The 26,770-nt window shown below is 36.5% G+C and overlaps 1 protein-coding gene across 1 annotated transcript in view; it reads right to left on the reverse strand.

Annotated features, from left to right (window-relative positions):
• Positions 1–770: 770 nt before the first annotated feature.
• atg5 (ATG5 autophagy related 5 homolog) overlaps positions 771–26,770 on the reverse strand; it is a 31,081-nt gene continuing 5,081 nt past the window's right edge. The window contains exons 6-8 of the mRNA XM_079444674.1: positions 23,594–23,688; positions 16,765–16,882; positions 771–2,208 (exon numbers count right to left, since the gene is read on the reverse strand). Coding sequence (XP_079300800.1) covers positions 2,072–2,208; positions 16,765–16,882; positions 23,594–23,688 — 350 coding nt within the window. The 3' untranslated portion in view covers positions 771–2,071. The remainder of the gene's footprint in view (positions 2,209–16,764; positions 16,883–23,593; positions 23,689–26,770) is intronic.

Consider the following 26,770-nt stretch of genomic DNA (forward strand, 5'->3'; position numbering starts at 1 on the left):
GCCTCCACAGCCTTCTTCCTGTGCCTGAGAAAACTAATGGCACTCAGCCCTGCCCCCAGCTGAAGACCACGACACTGAATGAGACTGAACTCTAGGTTAAAAAAAAAACCCCGACAATACACACGGGAAAACTAGATACACAGGAGATTATGAACAATACAAAAATTATAAATTCAGAGCTATTGTTTTGTAACCCTTTAGACCTTGTGTATTATTATCATATATAATTGGTAATCTACATACTGTCAAATTTCAGCATCAGTATCACAATGATTCTGATTCTGACAAACAATCTGGAATGAAATGATTGCTAGTTTTAGTTCATGGCCACAGTGTACCAGTTCCTTCACTCATTTTAGTTAGATTGTGGACACAGTGAAATGCAAATGCTAAGTTAAAGCTTTTTTAGCTACTACAGACCTCTCGATTTTTTAGCATCTCCTTCTCGACTCATTACTTAATTTAAAGGTGCGATAAAACAGAAGCAGCAGTGGATATTTTCTTCTGTATTCCAACGAACATGCAAGTTAAACAGATAATCAAAAAATAATCTGGATGGAGGCAGATCTGAATTTGGTCTTGCTGTTGATTTTAGGGGTGGGATTTAAGCAGACTAAATAATTGGATGAGTGTCATATTACTGTACGATTATAACATTTTAATTATAAATTATGAGTTAAAAACAAACAGCTAAATTGTTTACAATAATATGAATTTTAGGGTGAATATTCATTTCATTCTGAAAAATGAAAGGACAACCAAACACTGCATAGCTATAAAATATTGTTTTAATTAAATGCATTTTGAATTGATCTAGCAAAGACAGAAAAGCAATCACAGCAATTAAAATAACACAAGAAAATGCACATTTGAACCATGATATTATCATTTTAACCGTGTTATTAGTAGTGAGGAGTTGCAGCATCTTTATTTCTGTAATTATTCAGAGTCAAACAAGGAATTATATAAACATCTGAAAGTTTGTACACAAACAGCATTGTCTCAAGAACAGTCTGCCGAGAAGTCGCCTGGTGGTGGCGTAAGCTCTGCGGTTTTGCCCGCTGTCTCTCTGTCTCGGTCTGGGGTTAAACACTCACCGATTCCTCTAAACGAATAATCACTCTCAGCTGTGTGTCGTCTGCAGCACTGATCTACAGTCCCCACAACCCCCTAAACACAGACAGCCAGTCTGCCTACAGGTTGTAAATAAATGAGAGGAAAAAATACTGTAAGGTTAATTTCTTGGAAACAGTGCGATATGATAATGTATTTGTATGGCCTCTGACTTGTGTTTTATACGATACATACCCATTTCAAAGATCAAATATTTGCTCTAAATCAATAAAAACCCACCCGGAAAGTAAACCATATCTTTAATAGTGTCCGGGAAAGAGAGCTTCATTTGTGCTATATCCCACTAACATTTGTCTGGGACTGTGACTAATCAGCTTGGGCATCATCACCTCCACTGAGCGGTGTGACCCCCTACACGGCTGCCAAAACCAGACACTGACACATATAATCCAGTGAATGAAGTTACCGATATTTTCCCCTCAAATCCCAAAGTCATCATTTTTTCTGCTTTAGTTTTTATGCAAGAATTCCATCTTCATTTTACACCTCATCTGACCTGGATGCATGCATAAAACATGTTGATAATGGCACTCGTGTAGTACGTACAGCAGTTTAGTGGCCTCATTAAACACAAAACAGGATTCCTCCTAATAATTAACAGATCTGAGAGTCACAAATTAGAGAGTGGAAACGGGAGTGTCAAAGAGTTAATGTGGGAGTACAATCACATCAAGCTTGTGCAAATGTATGAATGTAAGAATTTTTAAAAGGCAGCAAGAACATGGGACCCATCTGAGAGCTCAAAATAAACCAAGTTGCTTCGAGAGCATCTTCTTCATGTGAAGTGCACAGGATTCTGTTGTTTGATGACCATCGCTCGATAAGGCCACTGCAGGGATGAGAATGAGAAAACAGGAAGAAATGGTGTGCCATCAGAACGTCTCTGCAGATCGTTTATCCATAATTCTCCATCAACGGACAACTGGATCCTCTGGAATCAGTCACTTGGTGCTGGGATGATGCTGATGTGGAGAAAGTTGTCTGGGTGGCTCAAGTGTTCGCTCAACCACTGGATGGGTGTTTCCAGCAGTGGTTCAATGCCGTGAATCATAACCTGGAATCTCTTTGGCTCGTCTGGAATGAGTGTGAAAGAGAGAAAAGGTCACAACGGAGCATTAAGGGAAGTACTATTTAAGTCACGTCAAAAAAAAGAGAAAAAAGTTATGTATTGTGGTACATGTTAAAGCTTGTCACACAGTGGCGCTTTCTTGTAAACAGTCTAACACACAACCGTTCCCCAAAAGTGCAGAAACTGTCGTTTCAACCATGTTGGTTTAACAACACAACTATTAATGATGAAATGCACCATTAATAGATGCATTTCATCAGATGCAGGTGGTGAAGTAACTTCTCAATGAATCAGTTTGACAATCAATGTCAGATTATTGCTGTAAATAACAACATGGCACCTCAGAATAACTTTGATATTTTGTTTTTCATAGTTTTTTATGTATCATTCAATCGCAGGATCCCTTTTATGTCATACTCCCAGGTTCCACCACATTTTATTTTCTTGACAAACTTAAAGACACAGAATGAAATCTGCATGTACAGTATATGGAATGAAAGATATACTGTAATCTAGTTTGCTTATTTTGCCCATGAAATGCAGACCTAAATAGATCATGCTCTTATTAACGACATGCTTCTAACCACAGATCAAAAACTGCAGTTCCAACCACACAACTTTGCAATGCTGTTTGCAAATGTCTTTGGAACTATGGTTTCAGGAAAAATAGAATCGTTGAATTATGAGATTAAAAAACCCTAATTATGAGAAGGTTCAAATAAGGACACCTATATGCCCACGTTCTGTTAAGTTCTGTAAAATGTAAATGCTTGCATTATAACAACATAACTGTAAAATTTAAGTAAATGTGTTTTTTTGTTTGTTTGTTTTCCATCAATGGTATTCAAGAAAATTTTAAAGGGATAGTTCACCCAAAAATTCCGTCATTAATTACTCACCCTCATGTCGTTCCAAACTCGTTAGACTTTCGTTCATCTTCGGAATACAAATTAAGATATCTTTGATGAAATCCGAGAGCTTTCTAACCCTCAATAGACAGCAAAGCAACTACCACATTCAAGACTCAGAAAGGTAGTAAGGACATTGTTAAAATAGTCCATGTGAACTTGGTAGTTGCGTTACTGTCCATACAGGGTCAGAAAGCTCTCTGATTTGATCAAAGACATCTTAATTTGTGTTCTGAAGATGAACAAAAGTCTTACGTGTTTAGAATGACATGAGGGTGAGTAATGAAAGAATTTTCATATTTCATATACTGCCACCATAATTTGTAATAACCCCTTGAAAAATATAAAACATTTTGATGGGAGACTTGTGCCCAAGAAGTGGTCAAAGGCACGAAACACCCCTGGAATGTGTAACATCTAGTAGCTGTTGGCACTAATTACATGACTGGATACTCCAGGAACATAGCAAAGCCATGGTAGCATAATATATTAACATATGTTAAGTATTCAATTTGATTAAGTGCAAGATGACCTTGGTTTTGAACTGGTATGCTAGGAATGCCTAATTCTTAAGATGTTACAATATTTGAAAGATTCATTACCAGTCAAAAGTTTGGGCAAACCTACTGAAACTTTATTTTTAAAATTTTAGCCATGAAATATGGGAATTTTATATATGAAAATAAATCTTTCTTTAAAGTAGCCACTTTTTAATAAACAAAATACCTCTAAACAAATATGTGGGTGGATTTATGAGAGGAAAAAAGGGAGAGGGCATCTTCACTACAGGAAGCATTATTATGGAATATGGTCTGAATTATTTGTGGTTTATTGTGATGTTTTATTAGCTGATTGAACTTTCATTCTGACAGCACCCATTCACTACAGAGGATTCAATGGTGAGCAAGTGATGTAATGCTCTCCAAAACTGTTAAGATGAAGAAACAAACTCATCTACATCTTGGATGGCCTGGGAAGGAGGCCATTTTCAGCAGATTTTCATTTTTGGGGTGAACTATTCCTTTAAGACCACAAGAAACATAATTTCTGAACATTCAACTGGTAATGTAATTTTAAGAAAAGAAATAAGTGTTTGGGTATGTTTATGAATATGTTTTTTTTTTCATTTATTTTACTTTATTTTAGTGCTGTCATTTACATTTATGCATTTAGCAGACTGTAACTTACATTGCATTCAAGTTACAGTTTTTACATTTTATCAGCTCTTGCTTTCCCTGGGAATCGAACCCATGACCTTGGCGTTGCTAGCGCCATGCTCTACTATTTGAGCTACAGGAAAGCTGTCAAGCGATTAAAACATTTAATTGCGTTAATCACAGCCCTGGACTGTGATTAATCACGATTAATCGCAAATTTAAAATACTAGGATGTACCTTTAAATGTGTTGAAATAAAGGAATGCATGACAAACTAGTTTAAGGAAACAGAGCCTTTCACATCCCCGCAGAGTATAAGACATATTCCTTATTATTCTTTTTTTTTTCCAGCCATTATCAGCCTTTATATTGGCAATAAAACGTTTACCAAGACACATCGCTTCAATCCCAGTACACATTTACCCAACTATTATCAAAAGTATTTCTAAATAAATACAACAAAACATTTTCTTGCGACCGTACTTGAAGTATTATGACAAAATGCATAATGAAGAAGAATTGGACCTGTTCTGCAGGTGCATTAGAGCTAACATTAGCATCATGCTACATAAGGCAATTTATGAGATTAAAGGCCATTGCACACTGAGTCCGAATTTTTCGTCCGAAATTTTCGCACGTTGAAAAATAAATACGACCTCACGTTTTGTCATTCACGTTTGCACACTGCCTTCGAACTTTTCATCCGTCAAAAAAAAATTCGGATGGGGTTCGATTTTTTGCGTTTTTCGCATCCGTATAAAGCATTTTGAGATGCTTTGAGAAGGTGTTTTGACAATTCAGAGCCACCGTACAAGCGAAAGCCAAAATCCAAAATAGTGTCAGACAAATTAATACACTTCGTCTTGCAGCACAGAGCACTTTATGACAAACAAATTGCGGAATACAAAGATACAGAATATAAAGAACTGCTGTAGCCTATTTTTTATGCCTGGCGCGCACCTTTCCGATGCCGCAGTGTGTGTGTGTGTGTGTGTCCATACCTCAGACAGTCTCTGTTCAGGAACAATTGGTTCACGGAAATTGGTGGTCTTCTTTTTAATATGTGGATTCAGTATCGCTAGCAAAGTATCAAACTGAGGCACTGACATCCTGAAATAAACTTTGAATCTCTCGGGATAATCCCGCAGCTCTTTGATAAGGAGGTGGAACTCTCCTTCCTCTCTGCGCAATCTAAGGATTGGATGGACCCAATATTTCCTTTTTCTTTTTCTTTTTTTAAAAAGAGAGAGGACAACAAAATCATCCTCACTGCTTGAAGACATTTTGTATAGTTTTGCGAATTTTTTCGCAACGGATTAATTAAAACGCATCGGACTCAGGGTGCAAGGTCTCTGTGCGTGACAAATTTTTAAGATTGCGAATGCGAAAAAACGCATGCGAAAATTTCGGACTCAGTGTGCAGAGACCTTAACAGTACACTTTTACTCAGAACTCACTTTAAACCGCCATCGAGTGTTTGTAATAACTTTTGTGATCACATGTGTACACTTTGGGTGGCCGCGGTAGGCTACATTATAAAAGTAGCCCAAAAAACGCAACCCACATTTTTCCTGTGACTATATTTTCAAAATAGCCCAATTGTGTGGGAAAACCGCAACCCTGGCAACACTGGTTCGCTGTACCCTTATCACATATGAGTATACATATCTCTTGCGCACTGTCGCTCTCTCTCTCTCAGACACACGCGCTCTCTTTCTCCGCATTCGCTTCACTTTTGTCTAGCCCAGCGCCTCATAATCACACAATCCCTACGTCCCAATGTGCATACTATCCACCCTTTCTGCCCTAAATAGTACTGAAAATTACTAATACCACATCAAATTTAGGATGGATAGTGTGCACATTGGGATGCAGGTAATGATAAATTACCTTCTGCGCTGCGATGTCGGCAAGAAGTTGGGGTTAAACCTTATCAAATGATTAATTTGCGTAAAAAATATGAATGTTGACAGCCCTACTTTATTTTTTTGACATTTTAAAATTGTCAGAGGCTCTATTGTCAGAGGAACTGCAGCATGATAATTAGTTCTATTCTCCGCTACTTTATCATCTCCTGCACAGAACAAATTGGCCAAGTTCACGCTGTGAAGCTAGTTACATACGACTGGAAAATTGAAGGAAACGCTAGAGGCAGTAACATTACCCTGTTGACCCATAGAGGTTAAATGGCTAATGCAGTTGGAGGGAAGGAGTTTCAGTTTGACAGCAAGTGATGGTTCAGCATCAGCATGTGCGCTGGATGACCTTCTCACACTACTGAACTGTATCATGACCTACCAGATAATTTGCATAAAAGCACATACAGAAAGCAGTTGCTGTTTGGCCTTTAAAAACTTTCAGATAAACAACACCGTATCTCCCTGAAAGAATCTCCCCATGAAGAAGCCTAAAGTTTCACTGCGGGACACAAAAAGCACAAGTAAACACTCTCTCTAAAACTCACACAAAAGCAATTAATCATGTCTACTCAACTTACTCCATTTATCATGAGTCTGATGAGCTGTAGCTCAGGGCTGGAGAGGTTGGGGACACAGATAACATGAGCGCAGGAAGGAACTTCTCATAATAATGCATTCTTTTGTTTATTAAATGAGTGGGCAAAAAGGCATGACCTCAGCATTCCCTTTGACCGCTGTCAGCTCAATTATCTTTAACTAGATTCATGCATCATTTGCGCTTTCATTAGGGATAGCTGTCAATAAGGTCAAAAATACAAGTATTTTTCTATTTCTGCATGAAACATTTAAATCTCTGAACCTTCACCTAAACTAAAGAAAGTGCTTGGAGATAATGCTTAAACCTTTTTTTAATTAAAAATAAATAAATAAAAATCATCATCATATATGTTTCTAATAGCAAATCCAACCTGGCCACTATTGGATATCTATCTAAGTATTTATTTATATATTGCATTACGGTACATATTTTTCTTACTTATCTACTGACATTTTGTATTTTGTATGTAATTTGTTATGTGTAAATATATCTTGTTCACACTTTTCAAAGAAGGAAAAGTTATGAATTATTTTGGCCAAAAGTGACAGTTTAATATTAAAATGTTTTAATGATTTCTTTCTTATAAACACACAGCTTTTCACATAACAAGACATTAATTAATGGGCCGGAATCATTACTTGGGGATTATTGTGATGTTTTTATATACATTATTATTTATGCACATTTTAGAGTGGCCTTTTATTGTGGCCAGCCTAAGGCACACCTGTGCAATAATCATGCTGTCTAATCAGCATCTTGATATGCCACACCTGTGAGGTGGATGGATTATCTCAGCAAAGGAGAAGTGCTCACTAACACAGATTTAGACAGATTTGTGAACTATTTGAGAGAAATAGGCCTTTTGTGTACACAGAAAAAGTTTGATCTTTGATCTTTGAGTTCAGCTCATGAAAAATGGGGGCAAAAACAAAAGTGTTGCGTTTATAATTTTGTTCAGTGTATATAGACGTACATATATATATATATATATACACACACACAGGGTCTATGTATCTATGCATGCATGTATGTATATGTATATGAGAAAAAAAAGTACCCCATGTGTACATTGAAATATACTGCTGTATTTTTGATGTTGTGGGCCTATATTTCTGCTGGAGGTCCTGGACATCTTGTTTAGACGCATGGCATCATGGATTCTATCAAATACCAACAGATAAAAAATCAACATGTGACTGACTCTGTTAGAAATCTTATAATGGGCCATGTTTGGATCTTCCAACCGTACAATAATCCAAACACAAACCTCAAAAACAACACAAATATGGGTCACTGGGCACAAAACCAAGCTTCTGCTGGCCATTCCAGTCCTCTGACCTGAACCCTGTAGAAAATGACTTGGGTGAACTAAAGAGAGAAATAGGCTGAACTGAAGAAGCACCAACATGGAGCTGTGAATCTGAAGGATCTGGAGTGATTCTGGATGAAGGAATGGTCTCTGATCTCTTGTCAGGTGTTTTCTAACCTCATCAGGCATTATAGGAGAAAATGTAGAGCTGTTAAACTGGCAAATTTAGGTTTAAAAAAGTATTGAATAAAAGAGTGCCGTTAATTGTGGCCAATGTGTATTAGAGAAAAACATTTATTTCATAACGATATTTCCTCCAATTTCAAATTCTTATTCTCCACAATTTTTGTGATTTAAAAAAAAAATAAAAGATCAAAAGGATTAACAATGCCGATTCATTTTCACAGCCTTCTTTGATCATATTTACCAAGGGTGCCAACAATTCTGACCACGTCTGTATAAATATGTTGCTGTTGTCCGTTAAAGATAAGTGGTGGTCATTATTAATAATAATAATTATAATTTATTGTTGTTATTTTCTTGTTCTTATTATTATTATTATTGTTACAAGACAAAAAGTTTCCATTAACCATTTAGTGAATAATAGCCCATTTAATAAAATCAACAAAATGAGAGACAAATGGATAAATGAGCATTTTGGCAGGTGTTCATTGTACGTGTTCTTCATAACTGGCGATAGTTGTAGATGTTGATTCATTTTTTTGGGTAAGTCAACATGGTCTTTTGCTCAACAGGAAAAAAAGATGAAATCTGCACCTCCCACAAATACCAAGAACATGGAAGCAACAAGCACACCGGGGTAAAGCTTCGGTATGCTATTGACTAAACACAATGACCATTACAAACACAAGCACACACACTTCCGTGAAGAAAACATCCACGTAATAACGGAACTGACCTGAAGCCAGTTTAAGATGCAGGGCTATTGGAATATATATTTAAATCCTTTGCATGATAGAGTTTGATGATATCTAAAAACCTGAACACAGCTCTGAGCTTGACTTTTTTTAATTTTTAACGGTCAACCTGGACAAAAATCAACTCAAAGAGAGGACTAAACGATCAACTGACCCTGATTACGAAGTCACACAGTAATAGTGTGATGAGCAGAAGAAGTAACTCATTCCTTGAAGTCCTGTGTGTGTATGTGTGTCTGCCCCCGTGGAGTTTGTAAGGGTGTAAGGTGGGTGCGTCCCCAGTGTAACTCTCAGAATGATGCGAGGGGAATTCAAACAACACAAACTCATATAGTAATCAAACACACTTGCTTTCTTCTGGCAGTTATGACAAACGCCCACAGAAAACCCTAACATGGGTCGGATCTGGACCTCTGCCACCTTGGAGTGTTTCACTCAACCAAGACCAACTTCTTTCAAGGCTGGTAATGACAACCCAAAAACGTATATTTCATAAATTCTCATATTATCTTCTGTGCTACATGTTAATAAACTATTCATATCGTTGTTGTGACCTTGCCATTGCTAGCGCTATACTCTACTCGTTGAGCTAGATTTCCCCAGAGTTCCCCAACCACCGGGTTGTGACCCAGTACCAGGCCATGAAAGAGTTGCTAGTGGGTCGCAAGAATGTTCTGGGAAAAATGTGTATAGATATGACACTGTGTTATTTATTGCATGCTAATGATTGTTCTAATTATTCAGTATTTTCATTTGTTGTAAGCAATTTCATGTAAATGACATGTTTAATTAGTAAATGAATTTTGTTCTGACTCACATAACGTGTTTCAGACAGCGTGAGAATACAAAGTAGATTTCTATTTTACGTCTCACTGCATTTGAGATACATGCACATAAAATTATGAAAAAAAAAAAAACCCCTTCTCGGCATTCTCATTCTCTGTGCTTTAAATATTTTTTTTCTTGCTTATCCCAAAAAAATCATCTGTTCCGTGAAGTCTCAAAAACCACAACATGTTCTGTTGAACCACTAATATATATCTAACGAACTCTCCTGTTCATAAGAAAATTTTCAAAACATAACCGATCTGTGGTGTAAAAATGGTTGGAGATTCCTGAGCTAGAGGGATTATGCATGGCCCAACTGGGCTACAGTTGACAGAAGTATGAAATGCATACAGGTTTGGAACGACATGAGTGTTAGTGAATGAAAGAATTTGAAATAGCCCTTTAATAATACTATCACATTACTTTTGTCACAGGTTTCTATAACAACATCCTGTGCAGTTTTTTTCCCATAATTATCATAAAGGGACAGAATACATAACCTGACATCACATGAAAGCAAAGGGCTGTCAAATAGATTAATCGCATCCTAAAAAATGTTTGTTTACATAATATGTGTGCACTGTGTATATTTATATTAGTGCTGTCGATTGATCTAAAAAGATTAACTAATTAAATCGCACATTTTTTTCTGAAATTAATCGCGATTAATCCCACCTAACATTAAAGATTTTAAATATACTTTTACAGTGGGGCAAATAAGTATTTGATACACTGCCGATTTTTCAAGTTTTCCCACATAGAAAGAATGGAGAGATCTATAATTTTCATCGTAGGTACACCTCAACTGTCAGAGACAGAATATTTTTAAAAATCCAGAAAATCACATTGTATGATTTTTGAATAATTAATTTCCATTTTATTGCATGAAATAAATATTTGATACAATAGAAAAATAGAACTTAATATTTGGTACAGAAACCTTTGTTTACAATTACAGAGGTCAGATGTTTCCTGTAGTTCTTGACCAGGTTTGCACACACTGCAGCAGGGACTCCTCCATACAGGTCTTCTCCAGATATTTCTGGTTTTGGGGCTGTCGCTGGGCAACACGGAGTTTCAGCTCCCTCCATAGATTTTCTATTGGGTTCAGGTCTGTAGACTGGCTAGGCCACTCCAGGACCTTGAAATGCTTCTTACGGAGCCACTCCTTAGTTGCCCTTGCTGTGTGTTTGGGGTCATTGTCATGCTGGAAGACCCAGCCACGACCCATCTTGAATGCTCTTACTGAGGGAAGGAGGTTGTTGCGAAAAATCTTGCGATACATAGCCCCGTCCATCCTGCCCTTAATACGGTGCAGTCGTCCTGTCCCCTTTGCAGAAAGGCACCCCCCCAAAGCATGATGTTTCCACCCCCATGCTTCACGGTTGGGGGATTGTACTCATCCTCCTCCTTCCTCCAAACACGGCGAGTGGAGTTTATACCAAAACGTTCTATTTTGGTCTCATCTGACCACATGTCCTTCTCCCATGCCTCATCTGGGGATCATCCAGATGGTCTTTGGCAAACTTCAGACGGGCCTGGACATGTGCTGGCTTGAGCAGGGGGACCTTGCGCGCGCTGCAGGATTTTAATCCATGACGGTGTAGTGTGTTACTAATGGTAACCGTTGAGACTGTGGTCCCAGCTCTCTTCAGGTCATTGACCAGGCCCTCCCGTGTAGTTCTAGGCTGATCCCTCACCTTTCTCAGGATCGTTGATACTCCACGAGGCAAGATCTTGCATGGAGCCCCAGTCCGAGGGAGATTGACAGTCATCTTGAATTTCTTTCATTTTCTAATAATTGCGCCAACAGTTGTTGCCTTCTCACCAATGTTTGCCTATTGTCCTGTCGCCCATGCCAGCCTTGTGCAGGTCTATAATTTTGTCCCTAGTGTCCTGAGACAGCTCTTTGGTCTTGTCCATAGTGGAGAGGTTGGAGTGTGACTGATTGAGTTTGTGAACAGGTGTCTTTTATACAGGTAACGATTTCAAACAGGTGCAATTAATACAGGTAATGAGTGGAGGATAGGAGGGCTTCTTAAAGACAAACAAACAGGTCTGTGAGAGCCAGAATTCTTGCTGGTTGGTAGGTGATCAAATACTTATTTCATGCAATAAAATTGAAATTAATTATTCAAAAATCATACAATGTGATTTTCTGGATTTTTTTTTTTTGTTATATTCTGTCTCTCACAGTTGAGGTGTACCTACAATGAAAATGACAGATCTCTCCATTCTTTGTAAGTGGGAAAACTTGAAAAATCGGCAGCGTATCAAATACTTATTTGCCCCACTGTATTTTGCAATAATTTCACATTCAATCTTCAAATTAATGTACAAACAGTATATTTTTAATATTTGTTTAATGGCATCTTTTTTATGACTGGACGCCAGTGTCACTGATACCGAGTAATACTGATTTCACTATAAAACATTTTCGATCGACTATAGCCATTCAACATTACATTATAATTTGAGCTATCAATTTTATAATTTAGAAAACTTTAAAAAATAACTTCTAATTTAAATGAACTTAAAACAATCTTCAAATAAACCTATTATAATAAATGTTATATTTAGCTACCTGTGCCCTTCAGCAGAAATATACAGAAATTTAATAAAGTTATCAAACACTAAATTCTAAACTAAATACAGATAAATAGTTACAGCTATATAAAAGTTATTGATTTCCTCTTTTTTAATTTTATTCTTGATGAACAGACATCACAGCTGCTGGTTATTAGGTTGTTTATGGCTGCTATTTCTTTAAGAGCTGTAGCTGCTGAACACATGGATCTGACACACATCTATTTTCTCTTAACTCGCATAACCTTTTCTGACCCATTTAAGTGACTACTTATGAACTGATGAGTTGAATCGGGTGTGTTAGATGAAGGAGACAGTGCTGGGCTGCTCCAGGACAGTTTTGAAAACCATTTCAGAGACATGTTCTTAATGTAACTCATAACATATTACATGCACGCACAGTTTTAAGGCAGCTTTAATTGCCTTTTTTGTAACTTCATGTCTTAACTGAGCACGACATTGCATGCACGTAGTTTATTTCACACTTTGATAAGAATTGGTACAGGCTATAGCGCGCGCCAGTTCCCGTGCTCATTTGACTCACGCCTGCCGCTGAGGTGAAGCTGGAGCGCACGTCTGAAACGTCTCCGTAAAGACATTCTGCGACTGAATAAATGCAGTTCTTGTCAAGAAAAAAACAGACAGAAACAGCAGTTATGAGTGGGGTGGCCAACCCTAGGCTCCACCCCTGCTTTAATGGTGTTAAATAATTTTAATGCGATAAACTGAAAAAAATTTATCATCTGCGTTAACGCACTAATTTTGACAGCAATAAATTATATTATAAATACACACACTTACATGTATATTTTTAAGAAATATGTGCAATATACATTTCTATACAAGTCAAATTTAAATATGAAATATTTGTGTGTGTGTGTGTGTGTATGTGTGTAATATATCACACTCGTAGCAGTGTGATACGGCTGTATATCAGCACGGCTGTGATTTTGCCCACAGCTGAGCCTCTGTTACTAATTCCAAAACGTCACTTTAGAACTACACTTTAGCAACGAAGGAACGTTGAGTTGCTTCATTGAAAACTTATTGTATCTGCCTGTATATATGTGTAAATATATGTTCAGGTCTTAAAGGGACAGTACTGAACATGCTACCGACTGTCATTGGTAATGTGGGTAACCAAACATTTGCTGGTCCTCATGAATTTGATGGTAGAAAAAAAAAAATCTATGGAAGTCACTGTTGAGCACTGTTTGGTTTTCCAAATTCTTCAAAATAGCATTTATTTTCAGTAGAATTAAGAAACTCTTTCAGGTTTAAAACAACTTTTGAGTGAGTAAATGATGGTATAAAAATAAAACACTTTATTTTTGGGTGAATATTTCCACTAATGTTAATAAAAAAAAACAAAACAAAAAAACACCATAACACAAAGAGAAAAATCACTCACTACTCTTGACTGAAAAACTTTAATACAGTTGCTTTAATAGGAATCAATATATAAAGCTTTTTATTTTTATATTTGTTAATTTATTCATCCATTCTGTCACAGAGGGAGTTTTGGTTCCTTGCCACCGTCTTGCTCAGTTGGGGACACTTAATTTCTAGTGATTATCGTCAATTTGATTTCACAGATACTATTTAAACTAAACTGAGCTAGACAATGACATCTCTGAATTCAATAATGAAATGCCTTTAACTGAAAATTGAGTGTTTAATCTTATTATTATACATTACTGACACTCTATCCTCCAATCTGATACTGTTAAGTGCTTTGACACAATCTGTATTGTTAAAAGCGCTATATAAATAAAGGTGACTTGACATACAGTTTCTTGAATGCATCTGCGAAATACACCTATTGTACCTGAAAATAAAGCACTGTGTTTTATTATGTGTATTTGTAATGTGTATATTTGTTCTCATTTTTAAAAATAGAAATAACAGGTAAAATAATGACAAAGATTTTTATCTTTGCCCACTTTGGCCTAAATATCCACCATTCTTTTTTATATTCTGTTACCTTGAAAAGTTTTGTTTGTATAATAGTCTGTATAAATTAGTTTGGCTGTAATGCTCAGACAACTTGTAAAATAGAAAAACCAACATGACAAAGAATCGTGATAAATAAAAATAAAAAAACGTGATATTTGTGCCATATTGCCCACCGTAGAGTGTTACGAGAAAGAGAGAGATGGACTGAGCGAGTGTGATTACCTGCATCTGATACAGCAGTCATTCTTCAGCTCAGTCTAATATTCACAATAAAACTAGTTTACAACAGCGCTGATAAACAGGATGATACAGTCAGACTCAGGAGGCTCTTCAATCTACAAATCACCATCATTTACCATGGACATACTGTAGTAACACTAACTGCACCATGGTATTGTTTCAGAAATGTGAGATATTCATAGCAAATTGGATTCTATTACTTATGTAAACATGTATGAAATGCATTAAAGGAGTATATATAGTTTCTACAACATGGGAGGAAAAGTCTGCCTTTACACTTGAAAGAAAAAATAAATAAAGTAAACCTGAAATCTTTTCTGGTAAAAGTCCCTGAGTGAGTGTACTTCATAAAAAGGTTTTCTACTTGCATTCATGTGGTAAACAGAAACTCAAAAATGTGTTCTTGTGCCACACAAGTACAGCTGAGCTTCCGTTTACCCTATCTGATGTGCTCCATCTACATGCATTGATCAATGTTTATAAGTAAGCATAATTTACATCTGTTCAGAATATAAATCAATCATGTCTCCTCAGAAGATTACTTTTACAATGTCTTTATGAATGCAAGGTTTTGGATGAATGGACTTTCCATGGATAAACAGAAATCTCTCAGGTTTGGAATGACATGAATAAGTAAATTATGACAATTTTCATTTTTGGGTGAACTATCCCTCTAAGGTAAAAATAAAGTTTAAAAATACTGCAAAACCTGACCTAATGTATATGCATTTCCTTATACATTCATATATAGTTTATCTAAAAAAAAAAAAGAAAATCCATTAACACTGTGTAAACTACCCACAAACAACATATGAAACACAGTTTACATAATCTATGTCTAAACTGTCTAATTTCAAAATTAATCAGTCTACAGTGTTCATCATTTTTGAGTCACTGACCCTTTTTCTTTTACCACTGTAAGACAGCCACTGAAAGTGCTATTTTCAGTGCTTGTCATATGTTGAGTAGTGAGACATGCTGGTGGTGTTGGAGGTGGGAGGGCCAGCTGGAGGTTTCCCCACTAGCAGTGTGGGTTGACATGAAGGGCTGCTGGGCGGGGGTTTTCTGTGCAATTCATTTATTTGAAATAATACCACCAGACACCCTCTTATTCACTATAAAACCTCTCACTATTCTGACCGACTTCTTAAGCAGAACATGGGGAAATTTTTAGAGTACCATGTATTGCGTTTCGATATATAAAATCTTATTGTGAAAAGCGTAGGAGAAACTGCACCGTTTGAGCATGTCTCCGTTTTTACCCCCAAAGCGGTGAATATCCAGCGATAGATTCCGCATTCCGTTTGAGAACATAAGGATGGCTATAATATGGAACGTACATTACATGTCACTCTGGCTAAAGCATATGCCTTTTATTTTTATTTGTGGGAATCCCCAATTCATTGCAACCATAACAGTACTGTAAATCATCAGTGGCATTAAGACACCATCAAAATCTTTCATAAAACAGAAAACCTCATCTGCTAATAAAAGAACACGTTTCAAGTCACAAAATACACTCGTGTGCAATTGATATGAATCAAGTCGACACTGTTATAAACAAAAATTATTTGAGACCATCCTGAGACAGAAAAGGTATTTCCCAGGTTGAGTAAGTAGACACGTATTTCCCTGTAATCTCAACACTTTGCTCTGCGCTGTTATCAAAGCAAATCCCACATATCTGGAAGAGGCAGAACGATAACAAAAAGAGAAGCACAAAGTGCCACTTTCTCTTCAACCAAACCACCAGCCCCGTTCAGACAAAGCAAGCAGGTCTTGAATTGGGCTGGAAGCAGCACAGATGTGCTCCATCATGCAGGCATCTCCGCCAGCAGGTGCTCCGTTTGTGACTGCTATTGTCTGCTTATCTACTTCCTCTCAGGAGAAACCAAGACCGCCCCTGTTTTGGCTGTGGATTTCATTCATGCAACCCTGATTTGTCCTTTTCTTTGTTTTCCTATTTCTCATCTCTTCTGTAAATCTCTAGATGTTAAAGATTTGTTTTCCTCTAATGTCTTTGCCTCTCATCTTTGATTCCAACCTCCCGTGAGAGATAAGTCTAAACTGCAAAACTTTTTTTTATCAAATAATATGTGTGTAAATTATTATTTTCAGCTCACCTTCCGCACATATGGCAGCAGGAAACAGCTCCTTCAGCAGGTCTCCCAACGTAAGCACGTGGCCTTCAGGAGACACTGGTCGGAAGAGCTTTTGGATGAACGGTCTGTCACTCATCGTCTAAAATGAGACAAATATGAAACCCATTAGACTGATTATGATAGTAGAATCACAGTGTAAAGTTCTCAAAAAAAATGCAGAATCTGAATTGTGTCACTGGAGAATGTTGAAGAATGCCTATTCACTACCAAAGATTTTTATTTTATGGACAGTTTTAGTTTGGTGGACAGTTTTCACGGCATCTGTTTGTATTAGTGATGCATGGTTTAGGGTTATATCTACAGACATTGAGGATAATCCACAGGTGGGCGTAATAGTAATAAAAGTATATAAAAAAAACATGCTGATTAATTGCACGTGGGTCATGGGTGGATGAGACAAAATGTTAATAAAATAAATATTAACTACATACTCTAAAATTTAAACTTAATTATTAACTACTGCTGCATAATTATCAAAATTTCACACAATTTCACTTGTTTTTGACCTAACAGCCTACTCTTCACATAACAGGGCCTGTAGGTGGCCTATATTTAACCGACTATGATAGTTTCATCAGTCAACAGTAAATGGTATATCAGTATGAATTATGTAAATATCAGTAAATTAAACATGACTTTCAATTAATGCGACTACTATTTTAACCATTTTAGCTTGTTAAAAAACTGAAAACAGACAGTGTCTACATAGTTTCAACCACTTTATGAATAAGACTAGGAAAATACCACTTCACATTGTCATTGACAATGAAATTTGAGCTTGTTTGAGCAAGACGCACACAACTCACAGGAGAGCGTAATGGCAACAACATCTCAGATTGACAGATAAGTTAAAATAAAGCCGAATGTTCAGACTTCCGAGCTATTTGTTACTGTTTTGTACGCAGTGTCATATTAAGTATAATTGGAGGGTGGATGATTTATTTTTAACAGCAGAGTGAGGTTACAGCTGATATGCGTATCTCTAGTTTGCATTTAGTCTATTTGATTTGTGACGGAATGCTCCGTAAGCTGAAATTCTGAAGTAGTAAAAATGTTGATAACATAAAAAAAAAAAAAAGTTGTTTCTGGCAGTTCCAAAACAATACAACAAAATTATTAATAGAAAGTGAAAAGTTCAGAAAGTTCCTAGTCAGCATGAAGTGAACATTTTGTCTAAATGCACTGATGCCATTGTGAATAATTCATCCATGCATTTTTATTTTTAAATCCACCACTTTCTTACAATCAACTGCAAACTAACATTTGAGTCTGCCTCCAAACAATAAAAAAATATTAGATAAAAGTCTTCAATCTACATGTTTTGTTTTGTTTTGATTGCTACTTAAATTCAGCGTTTGTTTTTTTTATTATTATTTGCTTTTGCTAAATTGGCACAAGCCCACAATGGTCAAATTTAAAATTACAATTATCATAACTAAATCAGTTTTAGTTTTTGTTTTTGGTTAGTACAATGGAAAGTGAAAATGAGGTTTCTTTTAAGAACAGGACATGATTTACCCTGAAAAAAAAAAAAAAACTTTTTATGCAATTCATAAAAATAATAATGTTGTTTATATTCATGAAGAGTAGTTTCAGATGATGAAACAAAGGCATGTGTGGTGGATGTACACAGTATATACTGGAATATTGGAAAGCTAAGAATCACCAAACAACATCAACAACACAAGCAAAGCCCAGTGACGCAGATATAGCACAATGACTATACACACCGACCACCTACACTCAAGTGAGTACACTTTTCCTTTGAGCTTTCTCAATTTCCTTTTCTTTTATATGTCATCCTTAGCCAGTCAGCATACATGACTACAGTTGGGAGAAATGGCACCTATGTCATTTCAGGGTACCCGCTTTTCACACCATTTTGGAGTGCTAACAACAAATAATTAATTTGTTAATATCATGTCAGTTCGCAGCTGTTTTAACCCACACTAGTTGGGTATAAAGTTGTGAATTGCTAAATAAGACATTGAGCGGATTAACAGCCGGCAGTCACGGCTTAGTCTTTCCTTTGGCCTTGAGCGAGCGCGCGAGGTGTCGAATGCTGGACAGGATCCAGTTTTCACACACAACTTGCATGTGGTCAGTGACAGAGGGTATCATTCTGTAAGATCTGGACCTGTGGTGACAAACAGCGGCCTGACAAACAATAGGAGTCAATCTTGGTGCTGTGAAAAGGAAACTGGTGACACAACGGCTCAGGTAGTCCAGCTGACACCGTCACCCACAGGTCTCAGGAAGAGAAGGTGTCTCAGGATGCTATGGCCTCGATCAGGTTACCAGAAAAACTGACTCACTGCTCACTTGCACCAAGATCATCTCCAGAGTCAGAGAAGAGAGAGTGTGAGAAGTGACAGCTACTTCGTTGCATTTTTAAACGGCAGCATTAATTATTGACCACAGCATTATCCAAAAGGCTCCTGATACCAATGAGAAGTGTGATACTCTGGGTGCCGACACTTTCTTTTCAACTCCCCTGACATCTTAGCTGGCAAACCAGCACATGAACCACACAACAGACATCATTAGCCTTTCTCCAAAAGCAAGAGGCCAGAGAAAAGAGATGCTCTCAGGTCTCAGAGCTCATAATGAGAGGCTAACTCTATTCTTTAGAGTATGCAGATACAAACCCGATTCTAAAAAAGTTGGGACACTGTACAAATTGTGAATAAAAACAGAATGCAATGATGTGGAATTTTCAAATTTCAATATTTTATTCAGAATACAACATAGATGACATATCAAATGTTTAAACTGAGAAAATGTATCATTTTAAGGGAAAAATAAGTTTATTTTAAATTTCATGGCTTCAACACATCTCAAAAAAGTTGGGACAAGTCCATGTTTACCACTGTGTGGCATCCCCTCTTCTTTTTATAACAGTCTGCAAACGTCTGGGGACTGAGGAGACAAGTTGCTCAAGTTTAGGAATAGGAATGTTGTCCCATTCTTGTCTAATACAGGCTTCTAGTTGCTCAACTGTCTTAGGTCTTCTTTGTCGCACCTTCCTCTTTATGATGTGCCAAATGTTTTCTATGGGTGAAAGATCTGGACTGCAGGCTGGCCATTTCAGTACCCGGATCCTCCCTCTACGCAGCCATGTTGTTGTAATTGATGCAGTATGTGGTCTGGCATTGTAATGTTGGAAAATGCAAGGTCTTCCCTGAAAGAGACAACGTCTGGATGGGAGCATATGTTGTTCTAAAACTTGGATATACCTTTCAGCATTGATGGTGCCTTTCCAGATGTGTAAGCTGCCCATGCCACACGCACTCATGCAATCCCATACCATCAGAGATGCAGGCTTCTGAACTGAGCGCTGATAACAACTTGGGATGTCCTTGTCCTCTTTAGTCCGGATGACATGGCGTCCCAGTTTTCCAAAAGAACTTCAAATTTTGATTCGTCTGACCACAGAACAGTTTTCCACTTTGCCACAGTCCATTTTAAATAAGCCTTGGCCCAGAGAAAACGCCTGCGCTTCTGGATCATGTTTAGATATGGCTTCTTTTTTGACCTATAGAGTTTTAGCCGGCAACGGCGAATGGCACGGTGGATTGTGTTCACCGACAATGTTTTCTGGAAGTATTCCTGAGCCCATGTTGTGATTTCCATTACAGTAGCATTCCTGTATGTGATGCAGTGCCTTCTAAGGGCCCGAAGATCACGGGCATCCAGTATGGTTTTCCGGCCTCGACCCTTACGCACAGAGATTGTTCCAGATTCTCTGAATCTTTGGATGATATTATGCACTGTAGATGATGATAACTTCAAACTCTTTGCAATTTTTCTCTGAGAAACTCCTTTCTGATATTGCTCCACTATTTTTCGCCGCAGCATTGGGGGAATTGGTGATCCTCTTGCCATCTTGACTTCTGAGAGACACTGCCACTCTGAGAGGCTCTTTTTATACCCAATCATGTTGCCAATTGACCTAATAAGTTGCAAATTGGTCCTCCAGCTGTTCCTTATATGTACATTTAACTTTTCCGGCCTCTTATTGCTACCTGTCTCAACTTTTTTGGAATGTGTAGCTCTCATGAAATCCAAAATGAGCCAATATTTGGCATGACATTTCAAAATGTCTCACTTTCAACATTTGATATGTTATCTACACTCACCTAAAGGATTATTAGGAACACCATACTAATACTGTGTTTGACCCCCTTTCGCCTTCAGAACTGCCTTAATTCTACGTGGCATTGATTCAACAAGGTGCTGAAAGCATTCTTTAGAAATGTTGGCCCATATTGATAGGATAGCATCTTGCAGTTGATGGAGATTTGTGGGATGCACATCCAGGGCACGAAGCTCCCGTTCCACCACATCCCAAAGATGCTCTATTGGGTTGAGATCTGGTGACTGTGGGGGCCATTATAGTACAGTGAACTCATTGTCATGTTCAAGAAACCAATTTGAAATGATTCGAGCTTTGTGACATGGTGCATTATCCTGCTGGAAGTAGCCATCAGAGGATGGGTACATGGTGGTCATAAAGGGATGGACATGGTCAGAAACAATGCTCAGGTAGGCCGTGGCATTTAAACGATCAATCAATAATTAAATTAATAAATAAATGAAAAATTATTAATTTTTCAAATATTAAATTAAATTAAATTAAAAATCCAAGGTGCTGAATTAAAGAGGTTTTTTTTTTTTTTTTATGTCAACCAAAATATCCAAACTGTCTTTCAAATATTCAAATAAACATTCAAATGACTGTATCAATACAAATATTTAGACAAACATTTGCACTGTGAGTTTAAAACATTCAAATTGTCAATACAAATATTTAAATACTGAAATTGTCAACTGGACATTAGGGCTGGGTGGTATATCGAGTTTGTACGATATATCGATATATTCTTTATAAGCGATACAGTAGTTTGAAACGAGCGTAGCCTATCTAAAAACATAGTGGAGGACACTCTCCGCTGCGGAGAAAGTGCATAATACAATTTGTTCTAAACATGTGACAAACTTTATATGAAGGGCTTTAAAAAATAACTCGCAAGATATAGAAGCCTATAGTTTATAGTTTCAGTTTAAAGCGGCTCGGCCCATCAGATGCTTTGACAGAAAGGCTGCTTGTGCCGCTGACAGAGACGCGCTGTTTAATGTGTTTGAGATGTGCTGTTTTCCAAAATGCATAACTTACATTTCACATGTATATTCTCCATCTGTAAATGTTAGAAAGCCATGGAAATATTTCCATTTTGCTGTCAGAAGTGCATGAGCCTTCTGCTTTGCGATTCTCTGCTAAACTTCACAGACTTCATGTAGAACGAACGCTGCCGTGCACATGCGCGCCAAATATTTGTAGTTAATAAACAATAAATGTGGCATGTGTCCAATTTTAAACCTACAAGTAAGTGTATTTGTATGATGGAACTAACTGTAAAGTGACTGTAATGGGGTAATCAAAACAGCCTTAGCTATTACTCGATTAATCTGTACTTTTTTTTAATATTTTCATTTTTAGTTTAGTCAATTTTACTTCTGCTTTAAAAGCATTATTTTTGTTTTTAGATTGCAATGTTATGATGTTATTATGTAATGTGATTTTAACCCTTTTTAACATAATATATGCCTATGGTTACATTCACTTTATTTGTTTAATCCAAATACAAAAGCATAGAAAATACCGAGATATATACCGTATACCGCAAATCTGCCAAAAAATACAGAGCTATGAATTTTTGCTCATATCGCCCAGCCCTACTGGACATTCAAAACCAACATTCAAACAGCTGACTGCAGAATTAAAGCAAGGAATTAGCGGAATGTAGCATTCATTCATGTACAGTCAATTCATTGGCAAACTTTAACTACAATTTAAAGAATTATTTAAAAAACAATTGCTTTTAGCATTTGACCAACAGGTGGTAATGTCACGGAATAGATATGGCATTATGGATATCAGTCATTATGGTTTTTTTGGTTAGTATAATGGAAATTGAAAATGGGAATTATTTTAATACGGACAGACTTCACTCTGAAAAACATATATAATTTATGAATTTCGTAAAAATAATGTTGTTTATATTCATGAAGGGTTGTCAGATGATTTTTTTTTTTTACATCTTGCCATCATATTTATCGATGCATTACACTAGGTGATCAAAAGCAATAATCAAAAGCATCTGAAAACATTTTGATCATTAGGTGGTGCTGCCCCAAAATTTTCAGGTACTTTCAAAGCATAATAACACCTGTAACAAGTTTCAATATCATGATATTAGGCCAAACTATTCAGACATATTTCTTGATCAGTAGGTGATGATTTGCCAGTAATCTGCTCAGGTACCATCAAGGAATAGTCACAATGAGTTTCATTTCAAGTGTTATGAAGACAGATCCTCACTTTTTATTCAACAAATTTGCTGATGCATTATATAAGCATTTATTTTAATGGTTTACATTAAGACTGTTGTATCCACATACTGCTATTTATTAGGGAGCTCACTGTAATTTCCTGGTTTGTTGCAGCCAAGATTCAGATCGTTTAAAAAAAAAAATCAAGCCTTTTAGAACCTAAATATAATTTTTTACTTATAAATAATAAACAAAACTAAAAATGTATGACTCTTCTAAATGTTTTTGAATGTTTTCACTAAAACAAACATGTAAAAAAAAAAAAAAAAAAAAAACCTCATAAAATGTCATATAAAGTCATACAAATATTTCTGCTATTCGCTAAGCCAAATCAGTCAAATCCTTTACCGTACTGTACAGTACATAACTGTAGAAAGTAAATAAATGAGGAAAATACCTGATATATTCTAAAGGGAATATAGCGGAAGCCTCCCTCTTCGGTAGGATACTCCATGAGTTTACGATTCATGGCCCAGAACTGGTCGAATTTATCTGAGAAAAGAAAGAACTCACAATAACTCATGTTTCATTTTGATTCTCTCTCTGAAATTATGCAGCACAGTATTGTACCAACAATTTGAATTTCTTTCTTCCGTGGGGCAGCCTCAGTCACCATTTACTTTCACTGTATGGAACAAAAATAGTGACTAAGGCAGTCAGTCCCTAAACATCTGTTTAGCATCTCTTCTTGTGCTGCACAGAAGAAAGAAATCCATTTAGGTCTGGAACCAAATTATTCCAAATAAAGGTCCATTCACACCAACAACAATAAATACAACTATATTAGCCTCCACAGCAATGGACATTCTGTTTATTATGAGCGCATGTTGCTGTTTTGTTGTCTGCCGCTTTAAATGCTTGAGCACTTTAAAGTCGGACAGGTTCTGCCTGGCTGACATTTATACGGCAAATGTATTTATTGTTATTCAACTGGAAATAATCATTCGGAAAGTGATTCCAATGATACCATTCCTCTGTGTCATTATCATTACAGCTGTGAATTATAGTTGTGGATTTCCCTACTCTAATAGAATTATAATGATTAATAAAATGTTATAGTTACAGTCAACAGGCATGAGTTCTGTGCTAAGTCACACTGGCTGCGTTCTCACATGTGCAGGTGAAAATCAAAATCCGCTTAGAAATCGTTACTTTCTCTGCTCACACACTCTCATCAGAGAACAAGACAGCTGTGACAGTGTGTTATCAAAACATCTATGCTTCTGAAACTTACATCTCTCTCAGTTTATCTGCAGAGCTTCACATTTTCACCTTTAAATTAACTACTGAAACCACTGCCTAAGCACTGGCTGCATCACACACACTAATTCTCAGATAAAAGTATGGGTTTGAAGTTACCGAGAACATTATGTGTAAACCTTAAAGGAACACTTTTTGTGGAAATAGGCTCATTTTACAACTCCCCAAGAGTTAAACAGTTGATCGGCTGAATGGATTAAAAAACGGTAAAACTCAACTGTTTAACTCTTGGGGAGTTATAAAATGAGCCTATTTCCAAAAAAAGTGGAGTGTTCCTTTAAAGCTAGAATGCACCACACACGTTTAAACCATTCTATTTAACCCAAAAATGAAAAATTGCTGAAAATTGACTTAAGACATCCATTATGTAAATGAATGTGTTACTTCATTTGAGCAGATTTGTAGAAAATTAGCATTATATAATTTGCTCACTTCAGAGGATCCACTGGTTCAAATGAAGAAACAAACTCATCTAAATCTTGGATGGCCTGAGCGTGAGTACATTTTCAGCATTTTTTCACTTTTGGGTAAACTATTCCTTTAAAATCAGAACAGTTTTTCAAATTATTCATACACGTTCCAACTTTGTAAATGGTTACAAAGAAAACCTGGACTTCATACACTAAACAACTAAGGATCACACAAAAACAACAAACTCAAGCAGAAACATGCACCTCCTTGCTAGGAGACACATGAAAAATTAAAACAATATTTGTTCTAAAATCATCTCAAAATATCAAACATTTTATATCCTCTGACTGGACGGAATCATAGTCTTAATATCTGAATCTGTGCTCATCATACACCATGACATTTTCTATGAAATCTGTCAACTATGACAGCTAAAAATATCCAAACTGGCTATAAGTTTCTGCAACTACTCATTCAGAATGCAAACTGGGGGGACAATATGGGCAAAAGTTGAGTAGTGTATCTCAGCTTTAAAGGCATTGTTCACTCAAAAATGAAAATCCTGTCATCATTTACTCGCACTCAAGTTGCTCTCTTTCTTCAGTTGAACATTTAAGAAGATATTTTGAAGATTGTGGGTTACCAAACAGTTGCTGGTCCTCACTGACTTCCAGTATGGAAGAAATCTTTGGGCACTAAAAGCGGTTTCGTTACGCCTTTCTTCAAAAAAGGCCTATTTTTTTGTGTTCAACAGAAGAAATAAAGTCATAAAGGTTTGGAAGAACTTGAGGGCAAGTAAATTATGACAATTTAAATTTTTGGGTAACTTATCCCTTTAAGGCAAAACACAACGAGTAAAACTATTGTTTCTTTTCGGCCACGGGACAATTTTGGGCTATTTTTCTTGTCTTCTTCAAGCCTAGTGGAAAGAAAACATCCAAAATGCACATTTCAGTGTTTCTTTTATTACACTTTATGGGTCATTCCACGAAATCGGCGCCTTTTGCGTTCCTAAGAAATAATCAAACATTAGATTTAATATAACAACAAATAAATGTGCAATTTAAAAACATAATACTATGTATGCTTTCATCAATATTACATTTAAAAAAGTCAATTAAATATTATTTTAAATAGCAGTTATGCTGGTAAGGGTAAGGTTTTTGGCCTGTCCCTCACTATGATTTTTCTTTTTCAGCAGGACTTTTGCAAAATGATATAAAAATCGCATTTGCCTTTTTTAATACGGTAAATACAGTCTCATTGTTAAACAACGTTTTTGTCAAAAGTATGCATTTTTCTATATATAATTTTATTGGTGTCCCCTGATTTCATGTCATCCCTGTTACCCTCATCAAAAAGCCCTTGTAAAATAATGTACATTCAAGTGACATGACTTCTAGGAGGTTACATCATCTCTCAACGAGTATTCCTACACTTAAAACACAAGCATGTTTCTCTCACTCCTCTATGTTTCTATTTTTGATGATTTATTAGGCTTGACTGAGAGGGGGCCATCATGCAATGTCAATCCTGTTACCATTTTTGAAATGTAAATTTAAACAATTATTTCTTACATTTATTATAATCAATATATACAAGTAAAATCCTTTCAAAGTGTACAATATGTGCTTTTGTGAACTTGACTATTAGCTAGCAATTAGAAAATTTGTTTGAAATCATTAAACCTGTTACTTTTCAGGATAACAGGTTTTGAAAAATTGTAAAAATATATTTGATACAGCCTTCCAAGTGTTTCCATTGTAACTTTAACTATATTTTATTTTGGAAAAAGCCCTTTTTTAAATCTCTCTCTTGTAAAAAAAATTTTTTTTCTTAATTGACATGTGCTCACCCTCCAAAATTAGGATGTTCTTGGTCATCTGAATGACAAATATAAAAA

Source organism: Barbus barbus, assembly GCF_936440315.1.
Source record: "Barbus barbus genome assembly, chromosome: 21".
NCBI lineage: Eukaryota > Metazoa > Chordata > Actinopteri > Cypriniformes > Cyprinidae > Barbus > Barbus barbus.